The sequence below is a fragment of the Prosopis cineraria genome, unplaced genomic scaffold (genome assembly GCF_029017545.1).
Source record: "Prosopis cineraria cultivar Desert tree isolate PC_DT_omini unplaced genomic scaffold, ASM2901754v1 PC6, whole genome shotgun sequence".
Taxonomy (NCBI): Eukaryota; Viridiplantae; Streptophyta; class Magnoliopsida; order Fabales; family Fabaceae; genus Prosopis; species Prosopis cineraria.
In genome coordinates this window covers 29,427,567-29,449,636 of record NW_026555337.1, presented here as the reverse complement: position 1 = coordinate 29,449,636, position 22,070 = coordinate 29,427,567, and the positions used below count along the sequence as shown (strand labels likewise).

General features: G+C 31.8%; 1 protein-coding gene across 3 annotated transcripts; it reads left to right on the top strand.

Annotated features, from left to right (window-relative positions):
* Positions 1-591: 591 nt before the first annotated feature.
* LOC129313036 (uncharacterized) lies at positions 592-15,489 on the top strand. 3 transcript variants are annotated; one of them, XR_008593835.1, is made up of 8 exons: positions 592-866; positions 1,011-1,120; positions 1,562-1,788; positions 1,922-2,044; positions 2,554-2,977; positions 7,201-7,306; positions 8,443-8,630; positions 9,295-9,613. XR_008593835.1 is itself a non-coding variant. In XM_054955864.1 (4 exons), exons 2-4 carry the CDS (start codon positions 9,410-9,412, stop codon positions 15,341-15,343), a joined length of 408 nt encoding a protein of 135 aa, XP_054811839.1. In that variant the 5' UTR covers positions 8,092-8,630; positions 9,295-9,409; the 3' UTR covers positions 15,344-15,489. The 3 variants fall into 3 exon arrangements, 1 of the variants encoding a protein (XP_054811839.1); XR_008593834.1 differs by lacking the exon at positions 7,201-7,306; XM_054955864.1 differs by lacking the exons at positions 592-866; positions 1,011-1,120; positions 1,562-1,788; ... (1 more) ...; positions 2,554-2,977; positions 7,201-7,306 and adding exons at positions 14,912-15,028; positions 15,104-15,489 and having other exon boundaries at positions 8,092-8,630; positions 9,295-9,460.
* Positions 15,490-22,070: the final 6,581 nt, after the last annotated feature.

The following is a 22,070-nucleotide window of genomic DNA, read 5'->3' as shown; positions in this document are numbered from 1 at the left end:
TGAATTAAAGAAAGGGTCATTGAGATAAAGCACTATTAGAAAGGCTTCCCAGTGGAATTGGGAAATTTTGTCAATATATCTATGTCATTTGTGAGTTTTTTTTTTTTCCTATGCTAAGTCTCATTTTATTTTTATGGTTGTTTTATCATTCATTAATTTTTGTTGAGCTTTTTCTATTCTGATTTTGATTTCTTCAAATTTAAAATCGGGAAAATAGAGAGGGAAGGAATTTAGAATTGTTGGAAATACAAACGATATGCGATAACCACTTGATGACTTTTTACAAAAATAGCTCTTTACACCTAGTTTTTGTACCGAATAAAAAGGAACTGGTGAAAAAAAAAAAATTGTGCAGTGGCGTTTTTATTAATAGGTTAAAGTTTTAGAGATATTTTACCCTAATTGTAATTATGACCAGTGTAAAAAGTATGATCATGGCATTTTGGTAAATAAGCCAAACTATTGATAGACTTCATACCCGGTTACAATTTTAACTAGTGTATAAATTAGTTTTCCCTTATTTTTCAATCAAAGCTTTTTCCTCTTACCACTCTTTAATTTGAGATCTCTCACGGCACCATCATTATTTTCTTCTTTTACTCTCAATCTTACCTTCACGTCTGATATGGGTCTAGCCAGTAGTTCTTGTACGATATGGCCATCATGTTCAATCTCGATCGCGCAATTGGTTTTTGTCATTTTCCTTTATCTTCGATCTCAATTTCACCATCGGTGATTGACAAAAAGAGATCTGTGGGAGCAAAAGGGAGAGAAGGAATAGGAAAAAGTAAGATTTGTCAAAAAGATGTCTAGAAATTTTACAATCATCAATAATCAAAAGGTTTCTTAATCCTTAATCATTACTTGTGAGTATATCCTCCACTTCTTCACATTCTCTTTCAATTCCATCAATTTTTGAATTTTAGGGCTCGCCACTCTCTGTGTGTGCGTGTATACTAAGAAATTGAAAGTTAGCATGACTTTCAGTATCTTCTTCACATATGCTATAGGGCTTCTAGTTCAACTTTTGGTGGCATGACTAAGTAGTAATTGGGAAGCATTTGGCTAAACTTTACAAGGAGGAGTATCCAACTTGGTTTAGGATTAATATAGGAACAAGGTAAGTCAACATCTCTTCTTTCTTTGACTAGATTTTTGCCTGCTTTTCATTTTTGCCTTGCAACTGTTAAGAAGTTTAAACACGGTGTTTTTGAGAAAACTAGATTTCACAAACCAAGATATCCTTCTTTATGCAATTCTTGGATAGAAAATTCGTTCAGTGGCATTTTGTAAATAATTTAAAGTTTTATAGATTTTTCTACCCTAATTGTATTTATAACCAATGTAAAAATTATGACTGGTAGTATTTTAGTAAATAAGGTAAACTTTAGATGCACTTCATAAGTCGGTTATAATTTTAACCAATGTATAAATTTGTTTTCCTTCATTTTTCAATTTAGGCTTTTCCCCTTTATCTCTGTTTAATTTGAGATCTCTCCGGCAGCATCATTGTCTTCTTTCATCATGCTCAATCTTAACTTCATGTTTGATATGGATCTAGACAGTAGTTCTTCTTGTACGATCTGGCCATCATGTTCAATCTTGATCGCGCCATTGGTTTTTATCATTTTCCTTCACGGTCGACCTCAATTTTGCAATTGATGATTGAGGAAAAGAGATCTATGGATGCAAAAGGGAGAGAAGGAATAGGGCAAAGTAAGATTTATGAAAAAGATGTCCAGAAACTTTACAACCATCTATAATCAAAAGGTTTCTTAATCCTTACTTGTGAGTATATCTTCCAATTCTTCACATTTTCTTTCAATTCCATCACTTTTTGAGTTTTAGGGCTCACCACTATCTATGTGTGTGTGCATGCTAAGAAATTAAAAGTTAGCATGACTTCCACTGTCTTCTTCAGAAACTCTACCGGGCTTCTAGTTCAACGTTTGGTGGCATGACTAAGAGTAGTGATTGGGAAGCGTATGGCTAAACTCTACAAGGAGGAGTATCCAACTTGGGTAAGGATTAATATAGGAAAAAGGTAACTCAACATCTCTTCTTTCTCTGGCTATATTTTTGCTTGTTTTTCTACTGGTAAGGAATTTAAACATAGTGTTTTTGAGAAAACTAGATTTCACAAACCAACATACCCTTCTGTCTGTAATTCTTCGTTAGAAAGTCTTTTCAATGGCATTTTTTTAAACAAGATAAATTTGTAGAGATTCTTTTACCCTAATTGTAATTGTAACTAGTGTCAAAAGTATGATTGGTGGCATCTTGATAAATAAGCTAAACTTTTGATAGACTTCATACCCAAATTATAATTTTAACTAATGTATAAATTAGTTTTCCCTGATTTTTCAATTAAGGCTTTTGCCCTTTACCTCTCTTTAATTTGAGATCTCTCACAGTAGTGTCATTGTCATCTTTCATCACTCTCTCTCTTAACTTCTATGTTTGATATGGATCTAGCCAGTAGTTCTTCTTGTATGATCTAGCCATCATGTTCAATCTCGATCTCGCCATTGGTTTTTATCATTTTCCATCAAGGTTGACCTCAATTTCACCACTGGTGATTGACGACAAGAGATCTATGGATGCGAAAGGGAGAGAAGGAATAGGACAAAGGAAGTTTTTTAAAAAAGATGTCCGTAAACTCTAGAGCCATCAATAATAAAAAAGGTTTCTTAATTCTTACTTAGCTTGTGAGTATATCTTCTAGTTCTTCACATTCTCTTTCAATTCCATGACTTTTTGAGTTTTAGGGCTCACATTGTGTGTGTGTGTGTGTGTGTGTATAAATATATATGCTAATAATTAATAGTTAGCATGACTTCCACTGACTTCTTTAATATGGTACGAGGCTTCTGGTTGAACTTTTGGCAACGCGACTAAGAGTAGTTATAGGGAAGCATCTAACTAAACTCTACAAGGAAGAGTATCCAACTTGGATGAGGATTAATATAAGAACAAGGTAACACAGGATCTCTTCATTCTCTGGCTAGATTTTTGCTTTTCTTTCTTTTTGGCCCTGCAATTAGTAAGGAGTTTGAACACATTGTTTTTAAGAGAACTAGATTTCGCAAACCAAGAGATGCCCTTCTTTCTGCAATTTTGGTTTAGAAGATTTACAAAGAGGGGCTTGAGCACTTATTCTTGCTTTCCACTGCTTTGATATCTTTTTATGTTCTTTAATAGTCTCTCTATATTGTACCCCATTTTGGGTAATTATGGAAGCAAAAGTGTTTAATTTTGTTAATTAATATTTTTTGCTATTGTTTTGCATTTTGTCTCTCTTTCCGAAAAAACCAAGGTATTTAATGCTTTGTTGCTTTGCTTTTTATCATTGACGCTTCTCGTGGAAGTTAGATTTTAGCACAAGTGGATTGATTCTATTAAAACTTCAATGATGGTTTGCGAACTATAATAGTTCATTACTTTGATCCTTGAGTATATCATTCTCATTGAGAGTTTGTTAGATTTGGATCATAATATTTTCTATTAATCTTTCTTGTTCTTTTAACTTCATGTAATCCCCTCTTTCCAATTGTATACCTTTTGAAATTACTTGTGAAATCAAGGTCCTTAAATCATTATGACGTAGGACTTATTACATGTTTAGAGCTATGGTCAAGCATTTTTTGAGAATTCCAATCCCTTTCTAAACATAATTATTAAACCTTTTTCTTTTAAATAAAATCAGTCCCCAAAAAGAATCTTCAAAATTGTTTCATAATAACTAAACAAACAAATTGATTACCAAAAGTAATAACTTCATCGGTCTCAACACACACACACACACACACACATATTTAAGGTGTTTGTGTAAGATAAGTTAATAATATAAATTTCTTAAATAGAAATTGTTTTAAAATTCCTAGAAAATTTTGAATGATAAAAAAATATAAAAAGAATTATATTATATAAAGAAATATCACTGGTTTCTACTTCTTAAAACCACGATAGTAAATAAAAACCATTAGTCATAAATTTTGAAGCTTGATCTTTTGATAACTAAATGTAGTTAGGAAGCGCAATTTAGACCCATCATAATTTTAGACTGATATATGTTATTGATAGAAGCAATTTATGGTCAAAACATGCAATCAATGATGAAATATTGAATGCCTTCTAAGACTGCACCGTATTTTTATTGATTTTTTTGACTTTTCAAGATGGGTAGGGATATTGCTTATGATAGCTCATCATGTGACTTGCTTTGTGCAACCTCTTTACTAGATTTATACATAATTAATTTACAGGAAGCATTGTACATATAATTTTTTGTTATGAACACTTCATTTGTAGTAAGAGGACATCTTATAGAACTAGTCCAGTGTAGAAATTATTATGTGGTTCAATTTAGGGCTTGCAAATTGGACGATGATATAAATATTCAGTTGAATGATCTTCTATTTTTCCACCTTATAATTTGTTTGTCTAAAAAAATAAACGTACTGGAGATTCCTCATGTCAAATCTATAGACTTGCATTTTGGTGCGTTTTTCTTTGATTGACATCTTTGATCATTAGGGATGATTTCTCCCCACCTTTTCCTTGCAATCCCTGACTTTGAATGTAGTATATCATAGGTAATTTGTGCAAATTATTATATTCTACCCCTGCTTGTTTCCTTTAGTTAGAAAGTCATGTATTTTTTTATTTTGGTTCCTTGTATTAAGCTTTTGATGCTTTAACTTCCTTTCTAATTTAGTAATCTTCATGTTCTAGTTACTTGTGGTGGTGAAGATGGTGATGTGGAATGTTTTGAGATGTGAGAGAGATTTTCAAACTGAATTGATTCCACTAGACCATGTAGTGATGTTGACTAGGTAACGATTTCTCTTTTTTGTTGTTGCCCACACAATTTTAGAGAAAGATTAAGTGTTTCAAGGATACAATAATATGCTTTATTTTATAATTTCAAATGTGCTGATGAAAATGTTCTTTATAAGTCAAATATAGTGTTTGTATTGATAATGTTCAAGTATGCTTTTCCACCATAGTTCATTAATTCACAGACTTCCTTATTTAGATGGTTGTATGAATCAACATGATTCTAGTAAGTTTCTGATAATTCTCATTTCTTTGCTTACTTTGACATCCCTATATATTTAATTCCAAATTGCTTTTTGCAAACTCATCTTTGAAGATGTTCTTAAAGAAAGTGATCAAAATGGTGGAAACATGATATGTGATGCCAACATAATGTTATTAGATCCACTTGAAAATAGCAATGATCTGATAATGAAAAATATGGCCTTAAAGTTTTGAATGGAAATAGATTATCAAAATCTTTGATCACTTTCCCAAAAGTCACTAGTATTGAGAATTTTAGCATTGTGGTTAATGGCTTGGCACTTGACTTAGAACTACTTGATCACCTCAAGGTCAAGTACTATTAACTTTGTTGCAATCAATGAACGTGTCATTATGAGAATCTTATTGAATGTCAGAACTATTAACTAGTTGTTGGAATCATTTGGGAGACCAATAACATTGCTAATGCCATTAATAGCCTGCAAGATAGCAACGTCTTGAAAATTTTTTGGCATTTGGCATAAAAGTTTGAAAAGGTCTTGAATGGCTTGGCATTAATGTTCATTTCTTGTATGATAGGTTTGAATGGCTTATGGATCTTGAATGAGGCTCGTAAAGACTGGTCTCATTCAATATTTGCATTTGCAAGCCTCATTCATATACCAACAGCTATTCTAACCTGTCAAGAAAGAGATGAACATTCATGCCAAGCCATACAAGGCTTTTCAAACTTTTAATCTAGACACCAAAATTACTAAAAGGGTTGTAATCTTAAAGGTTTTAATGGCATCAGCAATATTAAAGGTCTCAAAAATGATTCCAACAACTTGTTGATGATTTTGATGTTCAACAAGATTCTCATAAGGAAACATTCTCTGACTGCAACAAACTTCATAATACTTGGCCTTGAGGTGATCATGTAGTTCTGAGTCAAGTACCAAGCCATTAACTACAATGCTGAAATTCTCAATAGTTGTGACTTCTTGGAAAGTGATTAAAGATTTGGATAATATGTTCCCATTCAAAACTTCAAGGCCAAAGTTTTCATCATCTAGATCGTTGTTATTTTTAGGTGGATCTGATAATAGTATGCTAGCATCCCTTATTATTTTTCCACCATTTGAATGGCTTGCTTGAGGAACATGTTCTAAGATGAGATTGCCAAAACAAATTAGGAATTAAATATATTGGAATTTCAAAATACGCAAAGAAATGAGAATCACATGAAACTTACAAGAATGGTTTTGATTCATGAAATCATATAACATGGGAGTCTGAGAATTGATAAATTTTTGTGGGAAAGCAAACTTCAACCTCATCAGCACAAACATGATATTTGACTTATTAAGAACATTTTTTCTTAGCACATTTGAAAATATAAAATAAAACATATTATTGTATCCTTGAAACATTCCACATTCCCTAAACTTGTAAGGGCAACAATAAAAGAGGGAAACTACTTTCTAGTCAACATCACCGGTTAGTCCAACGGCATCAATTCCACCAATTGAAGATCTATCTCACATATCAAAACATTCCACGAACCAAATCTCACTTGAACTCAAAGTTGTCATACCAAATCATCTCCTAGCCGTTGTCGTTCATGTCTGTTCAACTTCTATTTGAGATCATCATCCTTGCATAAAGATGACCTCCTTCTCCTTTAGAATCAATTCCTTATATATGTAGGAGTCTCATATATATCATCTGAATCCCAGCTTTGCCATGGGTTGCAAGTTCTTTTAGGATATCAAAAATGGTACCCTTTACATGTAAGAAAGTTCTTTCATCTTAGAGACTTTGAACTGCATCGTTCACATCATTTTTTCTTTTTTGATTATGTTTGCATAACTTAGCGGATTTTACAACCAAAAAAAAAAAATTCCGAGCACAAATTTTCAATCATTTTATTCTCGGAATTATAATCTTTGAATTATTTTTCATCCCACACAGGATTTCAGCTTTTCAATTAAATGAATTCCAAAAAAAAATACTTAAATTAGAACTAACTTCTTTGCTTAAAATATCTAGATGAAATCGATTGTATCCTAGTACTTTAGTGCTTTTCTAGAGGCAGAAATGGTGCATAAGATGTTTGATGAAATGCTTGGCACAAAACTCATATTATTGCTGTTCTTTTCCTTTGACTTCAAACAGTTTGGTAAAAAGGATTTCAACTAGAGAAGTTAATATCTGAATGAAATACTAGGGAAAGACAATCGGAACTTCTTGAAACAAGTCTGTTATTGCTTTGATAAGAATGGTATGCAAGCTACACTGCCTTTGAATTTTATGATTCTTGATTCAATCAAATCTTTCTCATATCAACTCAATAAAGTCTTTTTTTTTTAATTTTTATGTTTAAATTTTCTTCCTTTTTTTCCTATGCTCCACGTTGCTAATTTCATTTCATTTTTTCCTTTGAAAGTTGGCTTGAAATCTTTTATTATTGAAAAACTATAATCATTGCCTATATTAAATTTCTAATATAGAAATAATTAAATAACTTCATCGAGCATGGCATGGATGAAATTTTAGCTAATAAGAAAAAGTTTAATGTATATCTCATTAAATACTATGTGTATGTAGCTTTTAAGTTCAGTATATTATTATTATAATCCATATTCAGGTTTTTTTGATGATAAAGATCATTTGCAGGCAGTGACGAACCCAGAAAAAATAATCAGTAGTGGGAGAAATTTTTTTACTTAAAATAAATATTAATATTTTTTAAATATAATTTTTAACATTTTAAAATTATATTAAAAATAAAATTTGTTAACATTTCAAAAAAATAAAATTATAATAATGTAAAAAGAATAATGTCTTTATATAATTAAAATTTTTATAAATATTATAAAATAACACTGTCTTCATCTTTATTATTTTTAAAATAAAATATATCTGCTTTACTTTATAGATTATACAAATTTTTTTATTTTTACAATTAGAAAAATTTATTTTTTAAATTATTGTTCCATCAATACTAAAACTATTTTTTTTAAAGTTATTATATATATATATATATATATCCGAGTAAAATGCATTTATGGAAATGAAATTTTTAAGGAGGAAAATGGTTTTTTTCTGGTGAATTGAAATTAAATTTTTAGAGTGGGCTAATTTAAAATTTTTAGGACATACTTTATAATTTTTTTTCTTATACTTTATTTGAGTATGTCCGTTCATGTTTGCGAGTAAATGGAAGTTTCATAATTTGTAGCAAAGTACTATTTTAATATTACATGAGTGAGGGTATTTTTACCATATCTATTTGGAGAAGCCACAAGCTTATGAACTAATGAGAGCACTTTCACAAATCTATCAAAGAGTTGATTCGAGAATAAATGCAGACACTTTGATGCACATAAACATGTTTTCATGTCCTCTATCTCCCAGATCTCGACAATGTTGTTGGCTTCTCGAAGGTTCTTTCACGCATTTTCTCCTCCATTCTCTTTTTATGGGCCACTTGCTGCATCTTCAACAAGGAGGAAGAAAGAAGGATAGAGGCTTGCTTTTGTGTGTGTCTATGTGCGTCGATCTCTGAGGAAGAAAAGTGATATCTTTTGTGCAAAAATGAAAATGTGAGGAGCTGATTTTTTTTAATATTTCATGCATTTTTTCATTCTTGTTACTATGCTAACTTGGAACTCAATGAAACACAATCTAGTCTTATCTAGGCTAAGTTGATTTTTGGTCCAACGATGTCAGAGACTATTTTTTCTAACCCAATACAGTTTTAGACCGGACATCGAGTTGGAGTGCAACATAGTCCAAACCCGCCTTTGCACACTCCTAGGTGTGGGTGTGTTTGGGCTTTTAGAGTAATATTAATATTAAAAGAATGTTATGGGCTCCAAATCAATCCTCTTTTTTTTTCCCCATCAAATATATAGTATACTTATATTATAAACACACACACAAACACACACACACACACACAATATTTTTATATTACAAAATAAATATTTTGTACATACCTATTTTCAGTTCATCATATTCTCTTATATGTTAATTTATTTACTATTATCATTATTCTACATTTTAAATTAAATCCTAATTTATCTAATTTTGGATAAATTTTCTTTCTTAAATTATTTTACTTATGTTCTAAACTTTTTATCATCAATAAATACTTTAATTTTATATGCCTCAAGATTTCCTTTGGAAAATTTCTATATTTAATTTATTTGCCAGTGATGGAAACCTAGGACTACGTTACAAACAACATATTATTGTATGCTGCAGAATATGAAGAACTAGAGGTGAAGAGATATGATAACGAGCAAAATTTGTTGGTCACAATTGGAGGACTACCTGAGCAATTGGCTACAATAAATGGTTGGGGATTAAACTTCAGAGCATGAGGAGATATTTTAATTTTCATTCTGTTTTGCATGGAAGGATAATTAAGGTATATTCTTGCAGACCAACTGTAACATTCCACATTTTATTTAAATGAGTTAAGGCTAAAAACTATTATTAGAGCTACTACAGAATATATCTTTAGGAGTGAGTATTTAGGAGCGCTTCTTTAAAAAGCGCTCTAAAATGTGAATGTGGAATTTACCGTAGCACTTTTTTAAATAAGATCTCCTGTATGTCAGAGTTTCTCAATAAGATAATGCTCCTAACTAATATAAATAAAATATTAAAAATTTAAAAAAAACCTTCGAGAGCACTCATAGTTAAGCGCTCCAGAAGAAACTCTTGAGGAGCACTCTTTGATGAGCGCTCCGGAAGATCAGATCTTCTAGAGCACTCATGGTTGAGTGCTCCAAAAGATCATATCTTCCAAAGTGCTCATTAATAAGCACTCCGGAAGAGTGCTAGCGGGTCTTTTTATTTTTCTATCTCCCATCAGTTTTCCTTTCCCCATTTATGAGTACCACGAGTGCTCCAAAAGATTGTATCATCCAGAGTGGTCATTAATAAGTGCTCCGGAAGAGTACTAGCAGGTCTTTTTATTTTTCTATCTCCCGTTAGTTTTCTTTTCCCCATTCATGAGTTTCTTTCAAATCTCTCTCTCATTTGCTGAGGCCGTGCATTCCCAACTTCTAGATCATCGCTATATCAGTCTACCGTCCATCATTGTTTGCTATTCTAGATCATTGTCCGCCGCTGTTCGCTATTCCAAAAAGTCATCCACCACTGTTTGCTATTCCAAAAAGTCATCCGCTGTTATTCCTTCATTTTTGTGTCATGTTGCGCCATCTATCTCTATTTCTGTGCTGCCATCACTGTCATTGCCATCTCCTGCATCGCTGTTCTAGATCAGCATTGCTGTTCCAAATCTACGCCGCTACTATACACTGGAGGAAGCGACAGCGTGAAGACCTTCCTTGTCGCCGTGCGTTGTTGCTGTACAGCGGAGGAAGCGACGCCACAAAGACCTCCATTGCTACCGTGAAGACTGCCGTTTTCCAACGTGAAGACTACACTGTGAAGGTATTTTTTTTAATAATGTAATATATTGATATATTTATATATATATTTGAGAATAAATTTCATATATATATTTTTAATAATCAATATTATAGATAATATATGAATTGAATTTATTTATATTAGAATTATGGAGTATTCGTAGTTGATAATTTAGATTAAAGTTGAGGAAACTACTTGAACATTTTTATTTTATTTGTGAAATATACTTCTAAGGGAGATTATTGTTATTAATTAAATTACAATTGATTGACAAAATTTAGATACATTATGCTACTAAATTTTTATTTGGATGAATTGATTTTTTTAGTTTAAATGTATTGTGTTGTGGAATTTGATTGTTTGATCATTTGGGAGGTTCTTCTTTTAAGGAAGATGCTGTTGAATTTTTTTTATAGAAATCTAAGTCTTTTGTTTATTGAATTTTGATAATCATATTAGTGATATGGAGTGGATGTCAGCTAATTAACTATCTAGAGAATATTAGGATAGTGTGGATGAATTCATTGAATTTGCATTTTGTCGTGATCAAAACCCCTGTGGAGTCATATGTCCTTGTTTGAAATGTTGCTATGGAAAAAGAGTAAAGCCAATAGAATTGAAAGATCATTTAATATGTAGTGGGATTGATCCAACTTAGATTTGTTGGACCATGCATGGGGAGACAAGGAATAATGCAAATGATTGGAGGGATAGTGCGAGCTACTTAACATTTGATCGTGATAGTAGGACATATGATGTTGACCGTCTTGATAAAATGATTGATATGATTGAAGAGGATCTTAGAGACTAGCCTGAGATGTTTGAGAGGTTGAAGAGTGATGTTGATAAACCATTATAACCCCGTTGTAAAAAAAATCACAAAACTATCAATTATTTTGAAACTATACAACCTAAAAGTAACGAATGGATAGAGCGATAAGAGTTTCACGAATTTGCTTAAAATCTTATATGAAATGTTACCTGAGTACAATGAGCTTCCACCTACTACTTATGAGGCTAAAAAAGTCTATTAGGATGAGTTATAAGAAGATACATGCATGTCCAAATGATTGTGTCCTCTTTCAGAAAGAGTATTCAACCTTAGATAAGTATCCAAAATGTGATGCATCATGATACAAGGGTAATGGACGTAGCCCAGCGAATGCATTGTGGTATTTTCCAATATACCAAGATTTAGACACCTATATAGCATTGCAGAAGATGCTAAACACTTAACATGGCATGTTGATGAGAGAATTAAGGATGTCAAGCTACGGCACCCTGAAGATTCTCCTCAATGGAAAAAGTTTGATCTTATGTACCCTGAGTTTAGGGTTGAAGATAAAAACTTATGCCTTGCACTAGCCACTAACGAAATGAATCCACATGGAATGCAAAGTAGTACTCATAGTACATGGCCAGTTATTTTGATGATCTACAATCTCGCTCCAGCATTATGTATGAAGTGCAAATTTATTATGCTGTCATTGTTGATTTTTGGGCCTCGACAACCCGAAATGATATAGATGTGTACTTAGCTCCTTTGATTGAAGATCTGAAGATTTTGTGGGAGATAAGTGTGGAACTTTATGATGGGTATAGAGAAGAACATTTCATCCTGCGAGCATTGTTGTTTGGTACTATAAATGACTTTCCTGCCTATGGCAATTTATCAAGATATAGTATCAAAGGACGAGATACATGTCCAGTATGTGAGGAGTACACTTGTTTAGTATGATTGGAACATTATAGGAAGAATATCTTCATTGGTCATCGATGATTTTTGCCACAAACACATCATTACCGATGACTGAAGAAGGCTTTCAATGGCCACCTAGAGAAGGGTAGAGTTCCCATGCCATTAACTGGTAAGCAGCTCTTTGAAAAGGTTAAAGATTTAAATATTGAATTTGAAAAACCATTTGCAAGTAAGATTGTTAAGAATGGTTAAAAAAAGAAGTCCATATTCCTTGAGTTACCATACTAGAAGACCCTAGATGTTAGACATTTCCTGGATGCAATGCACTTCGAAAAGAATGTTTGCGACAATCTTGTTAGCATGTTACTCCACATTTTAGGAAAGAGTAAAGACGATATTAATGCAAGGATGGATTTGATTAGCATAAGGTTAAGAGAAGAGTTGGCACCAGAGAGGAAGGGAAAATGCACTTTTTTTTTACCTCCAGCAACTCACACATTGTCTAGAAAGGAAAAATTAGCTTTATGTGAATTCTCGCATGAAGTTAAAGTGCCAGAAGAATATTCTTCAAATGTAAGTAGCCTCGTATCTATGAAAGACCTCAAACTAGTAGGTCTCATGACTCATGATTGTCATATTATCATGGAAAATTTATTGCTGGTAGGTATACGATCCATTTTAGTAAAGAAGGTACGAGCCACAATTACTAGATTTTGTTTCTTTTTCAAGGAAATTTGTAGCAAGGTGATTGACCCAGAAAAATTACCAAAGCTAGAAAATGAAATAGCTAAGATTTTAAACGAGCTCGAAATGTATTTTTCGCCTTCATTCTTTGACATCATGATTCATTTATCATTTTACTTAGTTAGAGAGATAAAGTTGTGTGGCCTTGCTTATTTGAGATGGATGTACCCAATAGAGCATTACTTGAAAGCATTAAAAGGATATGTAAAAAATTGAAGTCGGCCTGAGGGATATATTATTGAGAGGTATATCATGGAAGAAGCAGTTGAATTATACACTAGATATCTCTCTAATATGGATGCCATTGGGTTGCCAAAGTACATAAAGGACACCACAAGTAAATAGGATGGAATCATTGGGAAGAAACTCATTAGCATAAACAAGACACAATGGGAGCAAGTTCACTTATATGTTTTACACAACACTGAGAAAGTTCAACCATATATCAACTAACACAAGGCAATAGTTAAGAGTCAAAATAATAGTAAAAATGAAAATTGGCTAGCAACATATCACAATTGACATTTTATATGTCGGTTTAGAGCTCGCATCTTTGAGGAGTCTCACCCATCAGAAAGGTTGAGGTTTTTGGCTAAGGGTCCCAGATTTGAAGTATTTTCTTATACAAGTTATGTAGTTAATGACTTTATATTTTATACGAAAAGCCAAGATGCTCAGAGTACTATGCAAAATAGTGGTGTAACGCTTAAAGCTCAATCAATGCATGTCTCTAGTTTTAAAGAAAAGAACTCAATCTATGTGATGATGTCATATTTTGATATTATAGAGCATATTTGGGAATTGAATTATATCAAGTTTTGTGAACTTGTCTCTTGTTGCACATGGGTTGACAATAAAAATGGCTTTCAAATTGATAAGTTAGGTTTTATTCAAGTAGATCTTAATAAAGTGGCTCATAAAAATGAACCATTCATTTTGGCATCACAAGCTCGACAAGTGTTTTATGTGTCAGATCTAGCACATAAAAAGTAGTTGATTATTCTTTTAACAAATAAAATAGTAGGTAATGAAGAGGATGAAGATTTCAATATTAAGGATGACCTTTTCATAGGAACATCATAGACATTTGATGTTTCAATTAGGGATAATGCCTTCTATATTAGAGAAGATCATGTGAAAGGGATTTGGATTGATGAGGGATATGTAGAACACATAAAAGGAAAAACAAAAAAAAAAGAAAAAACAAATTTTAACACTTGTAAGTTCTTTATTTAAATTTCCTTTTAGTTGTTAAATTACTTTTAGTTGTTAAAATTTTTTTTTTTGTTGCTAAAAATTTACCTTTTTTTCTTTTAAGTATATGGCTACCCCACTTGAGAGTGGTGAAGCTCCACCCATTGAAGAAGAAGCATTTAAGGAGGTTAAATAGGGTAAAACTGTTATGAAAGCAGTGACACAAGCTCGAGTAGCTAGTTGTAAATTACCAATAAATTGGAATGATAGGGGCCAATTAGTTAAGTCTCCTCAGTTGGTCAGTTACATAGGGGTCTTAGCTCGTCATTATGTTTCCTGTTGCATTACAAACTGGAGAAAGAAAAATGACCTACCGCTTGAAGAAGGAAAAGATAATATATGGGAAGATCTGTACATATCTTTTGACCTAGATGAGAGTCATAAGCATTACATTATGAGAAAAGCAGTATATGCTCATAGAAAGTTTCGAGCTACTCTCACAACATATCATCTAAAAGATGCAAATGAAGAATTCAATCCTCATCCTCCTAAAATATATCCAAAGATCCAGCAAGAGCATTAGGATGAATTTATTAAAATGTGCCAACAGCCTAAATTTCAATAGATTAGCCAAGTCAATCACTCTAGAGCCGCAAGTACTCCTTTTCAATATAGAGCAGGAAGAAAGAGCTATCCAGATATTGAGCATGGGTTGGTAAATTTCAATTAATATCGTCTATTGATATTACTTATATATATAAGGAAATTTTTTGTAATCATTCTAATATCTTCTTTAAATAGAGGGAAGAAGTTGGACTTAATGCTCTAATTTCTCAAGCTCTTGTTTGGAAGACTGCTCGAGAAGATAAAGAAGGCAAATTACTTGATGAACACACTCAAAAAGTCTGGGAGGATTGTGTGAGTATTAATATTTTAGTTTATTACTTTATTTACATTATTTACTTAATAATCAGTTTACAATTTGTTTAACAGGAAGTATTATCACAATCAATATCACAAGATGATGTGGGTGAATATGTGGATGTCCTTGGTAGGGCATTAGGAGCTCTAGAGGTCTCTGGTCGTGTTAGAAGAGTTAGATTTGACATTTCTCAGGGAACCTACATTGGACGTCGGTTTAAAATTTTACTGAAGATGATTTTAATGCAAGGATGGCAGAAATGGAGGCGAGAACGGAAAAAAATTTCAAGCTCAAATGGTAAAGAGATTTGAACAAATGATTAGAGTTGTAAATATGCCATAATGTAGCCCCAGTAATAAAGATAGTTGCTCATTCCATACTAAAGAAGACTTTCCTTAGGTTATAATTTTTCTTTATATTATCTTCTCTTTATTCACAAATTATGTTTCACATTTTTTTAAAAAATATTAATTTTTAATTTTTAAGGTGAGTCTCAATGTCAATTATGGTTAGAATCACCACATTATTGTGTTGTGACACTCGAATCTGTGTATAATGACAATACTATTACTATATACTCCAGACCATTGCCTACTGATCACTTAAAGGTGACTATAACTATTCCAATAGAAAATGATGCTGAGTTGCCAATGCAAATAGAAGATGAGGATATATTCATGATTTTTGATACCATTGGAACTTATGTGGCTCGGCCTACAAAGTTCATTAAGTTACATGTATAATAATTGATGGTTCTTTAAAATCATTCATGTTTTCTTACGGGCTTACCAATCCATTTTACATCTTGTAATCCTCAAAATCTAAAGAAGTTGTAAAGAAGCCAATTAAAGCGAAAGAAAAGCTGTCGAAAGGATCTACCTCTGTGACTAAGGCAGGGAAGACCAGCACAGAATCTACTTAGTTGAAATATCCTCATCAAAATGCATTTGAAGTGATTATGCGGACAACATTTAAAAATAAGATCCGTGAAGTAGAATTTAAAAAGGAGATTTATGGTGAAATAATTAGCAAAAAATTAGTAGTTGAATATATTAACGAGATTCTGACCAAGGATTGGCTACAAACCACACAAATTAGTTTATACATCAGGTACTTTCTCAATTTTATTACTTATTGTGGTATTTATTTAATTTTAGTTGTGAATGATTCTATTTGTTTTCATTTTAGGTACTTATGTCATACTTTTATGGTGCCGGGCTCATTGATAACAAATTTTTCATTTATTAGCCTGCACAACATTAGTACCTATAGTGTTGAGCACCATTCTCAAAAGATTACTAATACATTCAAAGCTAAAGTCAAAAGAAACATGTTATTTTTAGCTCCTCACAATCCAAGGTGATTTGTTATTATTGTTTGTTTTTAACTTTAGTTGATATTGTAGTTAATGAAATATTTTCTTTTTTCAAGCAATATTGGGTACTTGTTTGTATCAATCCATTCGTCCTTGTGATTTATTATCTTAATTCATTAAGAGGTAGTGACTTTAAAAACTACAAATCTATGAGGATATTATTTATTCAATAAGTTTTTAGTTCTATATTCTTTATATATGTTTATTATAACAACTAGTTTTTACTTGGTATGCTTAATCATTATATAATAAGGCTATAGCACGTTATCGAGGTGGTGAAGGTCTCCCTCCAAACACCGAAATACCTAATCTTGTTGAGTTTTATTCATGACAAAGAATAAAGTTTTGTATTATTTTCTTAATAAAACAAGTTGGTACGTATCTAAATGATTGTTTGATTGATATTTTATATTTGTTATTCTGAATACGTTATTCTAGATTGATGTAGAATTTTTAAAAAATTCTGGAACTTCCAAGTTATAAGGGAGACTCTGTCGGATTTTCGATAGCAAATATGTGTATCATATATATAACTTCATCACTGAAGTATTTTAAATTAAGTTAGAATTTATTTCTACCATATTTTGATAATGACATCTTTTATTGTTTTTGTATTTTAAATTAAGTTAGAATTTATTTCTACCATATTTTGATAATGACATCTTTTATTATTTTATAGGTACGTACCTACACAATTACAAGGTTGAGAGTGTGGATACTATGTTATGAAGTTTATGAGAGAAGTAATTACATAATAAGAGTCGGTCATTCCTGAAAATGTAAGTCAAAAGCTTTGAAATTAAGTCAATATAATGTTAATTACTTATATATTGCTTTCATATCTTATGTAGTATTTTATTGGAGCAAGATATTTGCATTTTACTATAGAGCAAATAGAAGATTTAGTCGAAGAGTGGTCAGAATATATTATTAGTTGTTTGTGATAGGAAGTTAGATTTCAATGTTAGAAAAATAACAATAGTTTCATTTGTTAGGCTTATTGGAAATTAAACTAGATTAGTTAGAAAATTAAAATTATTGTATCAGTTTCAAATTCCTTTCTTGTATATAAATTTTTATGTTGATATTATTTTTAAATTAGTTTTTGATATTATAATTTGCCATTGTTAAAGAGACATAAAAGGAGAAATTTCAAAAAATCTGATTTAAAAAAAAAATAAAAGTAATATACGGGAGCGCTCATTTGAAGAGCACTCCTATAAAGTAACATATGGGAGTGCTCTGATTAAGAGCGCTATGATAAGCACCATATACGGGAGTGCTCTTCTAGTGAGTTCTCCTATATGGCTCATATGAGAGCGCTCTTTAATAGAGCGCTCCGGTATGGTTGCATATAGCACTATAGCACTCCGAACATACAGGAGCACTCTTATAAAGAGCGCTCTAATGTGTGATGTTTGCCCTTATATATGGGAGCTCCCTTACGGGAGCGCATTTCATAAAGCGTACATATAGGAGCGCTTTTTAAGCACTCCTATACATTTTAGAGCGCTCAATACGTGAGCGCTTTTGAAGCGCTCCCTAAGGTTAAAAAAAAGTGCTCTTATAAACTTATTTTGTAATAGTAAGAATATAATTTGAGTTTTTACAAAAATTACATCTTGGAACATGGGGATCAAAAAATATTTACGAAAGGGTCCTACACAAATTATACTTTTAAACTAACCAAGAAATGTTTTGAACATTAATCCCTCTATGCGTTTCTTTAAAAAGAAGACCAGAAATCATTATATGTACTGTATGTTCTCAAACTTTAGCTGCTCTTCTCCTTAGGTTTGACTAATAATTGAAGATAAAGGTGTCCAAGAAGGTCTAAGACTCATTTTATAAGGGATTTGACCAAGTTTCATCAACGTATATGTCTTTCCCAAGCTTTCTCTACTTTGTTCTTCAAGATCTATGGTGTGGATTGTGAGTTGGATAAAGGGCTGGTTTGAATCTGCTTGTTTGAGTTATAACATGTTTGAATGGTATTTATGAAGTACAATAAAGGTTGTTTATGATGTTTAGAAAGATTTAATTAGTAGGATTATTGGAAATTTGAAATTTAGCTTTAAACCCTAAAGAAAATGTTGAAATATGAGTTCTAAAAGCTAATTTTACATTGGGAAATACATGTTATTGCTATGGATAGCTGTAAAATAACTCTTAGAGCAAGAATATGTGATTGGATTGGGAGTTTTTATGATTTCTAAAGTATGGATGACTTTTGAGGGAATTTTATGTGTATTTTCTATTTGAGCAATATAGACCTCATTTGCTTGGAATTTTTTTTATCGATTGCCTCTTTGGTTGGTGGTTGAGTAGTGTATCAAGTTTCATGACGATTGGAATTATTTAGAAGTACTTTAAACTTTCTCAAAATTCTTTATTCGCTAAGACTTAAACTTGTCTTGCATTTCTTAGAGGTCTTTGACGTGTACTAACTATTCTTGGACACCTTGAATAGTAATTGATCCTTATTACTATGTTTATTTATTGAATTAGATTGTGGATTCAGACTTGTTTGCAGTATTGGACTTGTCTTGTTAGGCTAGAGGTTGAGGTAACTGGGGGAATTTCATTCATGTACATGTTGTGAATTGCTCTAAATTGAAGAAGAAATAGGGTTTTGTTATTTATGCAATGTGATGAGCATATATATACACATTTATACATATACATACACAAATACATATATGCATAAATTGTATAGCTTTAAATGACTAGCAAGAAATGGCACTATCTATATGTTAGTGCATGTTAAATGTAATAGGAGAGTAAGCGTACCCTTTTATATATCACATGGTATGTAATGTCCTTCACCCACCTACTCTTAGTCAAGTGCAGTGGTGTTGTGGCATTCGTCCTCTCACCAATTAAGGTCATGACTATGTCTTAATAATTGATTAGCTGTGATCATGCTTGATGGGTTATGAATGTACTACTTGAGGACAGTAGCCAAGATCGTACTGTGAATGGTGGTTATGGGTTATGATCATACCAAGTTTCAATATTACATAGGGGAATCCATAATTATCTGAACCTAAGGGTGATTCCTTTATGCATGCTATGAAAGCCTTAGTTACTGAGATTATTATTATCTGAACCCCTTCTTTTAACCATTTCAGGTAAAGAAATGGGCTCAAGTAGGGGAAAGGAGTTAGAGAAGTATATCTCCATGTTTGGTGTCATCAATTTAAGACCTAACTCTATTTTGAGTCATTTGACATTGTTGAATCATGCCAAGTGTAATAACTTGATGGCTTTGCCCTTTGGTAATGCTTGTTTTATGCATGTTTTTATGGATTATTGGGTTGTAAAACTCAAACTAGTGGTTCTTAGTTTTATGTTTGGATATAAGCTTTTGCTATTTGATCCAATTTTCTCTTGAGTAGATTGGGATGGCTTTAAAGTTTGTGTGATTTGAGTTTAATGTTTGGATTGATTATGTGATAGATCTGGTTATTTGGTTGTTATAATATGATTTTTTATAGGGTTATTTATTTGGGCATATGTCAAGTTTTGGGTAAATCTACCCCCTCTTTTTAAATTAAGGGAATTTTGGCCAAAAATCTATCATTATCATAATTGATACATGATTATTGTATTAGAGGTGTGCTTAGTAATGTAGGGTGTTACACCTGCTGGGGAAGGTACACTACTATAGAACCTAATTGCCAGCAAACAATCAAGGAAGTTTGTGTGCATAATTGCATTGTGATGGGATGTTAAACTTTTTTTTTTTGGTCTTAAGTATGTATAGTGATTTTCAAAGGTATATTACTTGTCTTTTCATTTCAAGTAGATAAAAATCCATTAATTTGTAATCTCTTTCTTTCTTTTGGTTTGATTGAAACAATTTTAGAATTTTGACATTTGTCATGTTGATTTTTTTTTCCTTATCTTTTAGATATTTAACATTTTTAAAACCATTTAAAAATGAATCACAATGAAAGATTAGTAGATGCATCTTTTTGTCTAACATTGCCAAGTCTATTTTCTTTAACAATAAACAAAATGAATCTTAGTGATAGATTTAGTTAAAAATACAAAAAAAAAGTTATTGTAATTTTTTATGGTGATTTTGTCTAATATTGTCGAGTCTATTTTAGTGAACACTAAAACAAATGCTTTTAGACAAGTTAGAGAAGAAGAGAACTCATGCAAATCCGAGCTTTGGAGGGGTGTTACAACAAGTCCATTTTTAGGTTCCAAAGGAGTAGATCTATGCAAGCACAAAGAGGCTTTGGAGGAGAATATTAGAGCAAGCACAAGGAAGCTTTGGAGGAGCATATTTGAGTAGGGATTGTGAAAGAATAAATTTGAGCAAACAAGAAAAGAGAACGCTAGGGCAAAAAAAAAATTCCACTGCATTTATTTTTTAAATGTAATGTGGAATATGCTTGAGATCCATACTTTATTAAATTTTAAATACAAAATTTTATTTAAATTCACTTAAAGGTGTAATAGTTTTCTGTACGCAATGTAACAAAGGTCAAGTTTCATCTTTTAAAGGTATATAAGCTCTATTTTCTTTTTGTTAGTTTTTTTCTTTTTTAAAAAAAAAAGGTGTGGCATGAAAAAATGATAATGTTTTAACCATACACTTCAATGACAATGGAGACTAAGCGATATCCATAACCGAGTACAAGTAAAGTCATATATCGAGACTTTCCAAAAGAAGGAAAAAGGTCACAAACTAATTGATTTTTATCTACATCAAATGAGAAGATAGTTACTACTTTTATAAATCACTGAACACTGCATAATTGTTTTTACCACAATCATCACATGTAATATGTAGCATGCAAGTTATACAATAGCAACTAAAGAGATGACTCGGATGTAGGGGATGTATATTCCATTTAAAACTACATCAATTTGTCTCTAGGGAAAATATTAGGTATTACATGCCACGCTCTTGTAATCAAGTTGAGCTTCTCTTCACATGTTTGCCTCCTATTATCTTCATTAAATTCACCAATAATGTAAAATTAGTTCACCATATGTTAGCATATATGTGAATATATATGTGTGTGCGTGTGTGTGTGCAAACATCTAGGAGAGTATTCATTAACATGCCCAAGGAACAAGTGTTCATTAAAACACAATATATCTATTAGTAGATAGGTGATGCTATTACATCCCTTCAAAATACAATAAGCTTTATAATAAACCCAATACTCTATATTACTTCCCTTCCTCCATAGATGATATAGCTGTCCACTCTTAATAAGAGATTGAAAACTTTGATTCAACGAGGCAATTGTTGCGTTGTCATCTCTCATGCTTGGAATAAGACAACTAATTGATAAGTTCATAGCAAGTTGATGGAAAAGCAAGCTTGAATTAACTGCTTCTTTATGAGAAAGGGAATATAATGATCACATGAATTCACTTCCATGTTCGCTTCATTAGAACATTTGGTTGACTTTTCAGCAAAACTTCTCCTTCTTCCCTTTTGGGCTTGTTTTCCAAGGCCTCCCTTAGACGTTGAATATTATAAGTGCACTTTTCCCCTTACTCAAATGAGTTTGATAATTCTTCTGAAACACCATTAGGAGGACCCTCAAACATGTTCCTATTATTAACGTAGCTTCAAAAAAAACCTTAATTATATTAAATATAAATAGTCATTACAATAATAATTTTATAACAAA

Bases quoted from the DNA above. Each gene is read 5' to 3' on its own strand.
- LOC129313036 (XM_054955864.1), top strand. From the start codon at position 9,410: ATGAGGAGATATTTTAATTTTCATTCTGTTTTGCATGGAAGGATAATT. The intron at 9,461-14,911 runs GTATATTCTTGC...TTCTTTAAATAG, and splicing joins TGCATGGAAGGATAATTAAG to AGGGAAGAAGTTGGACTTAA. The intron at 15,029-15,103 runs GTGAGTATTAAT...TTTGTTTAACAG, and splicing joins AAAAAGTCTGGGAGGATTGT to GAAGTATTATCACAATCAAT.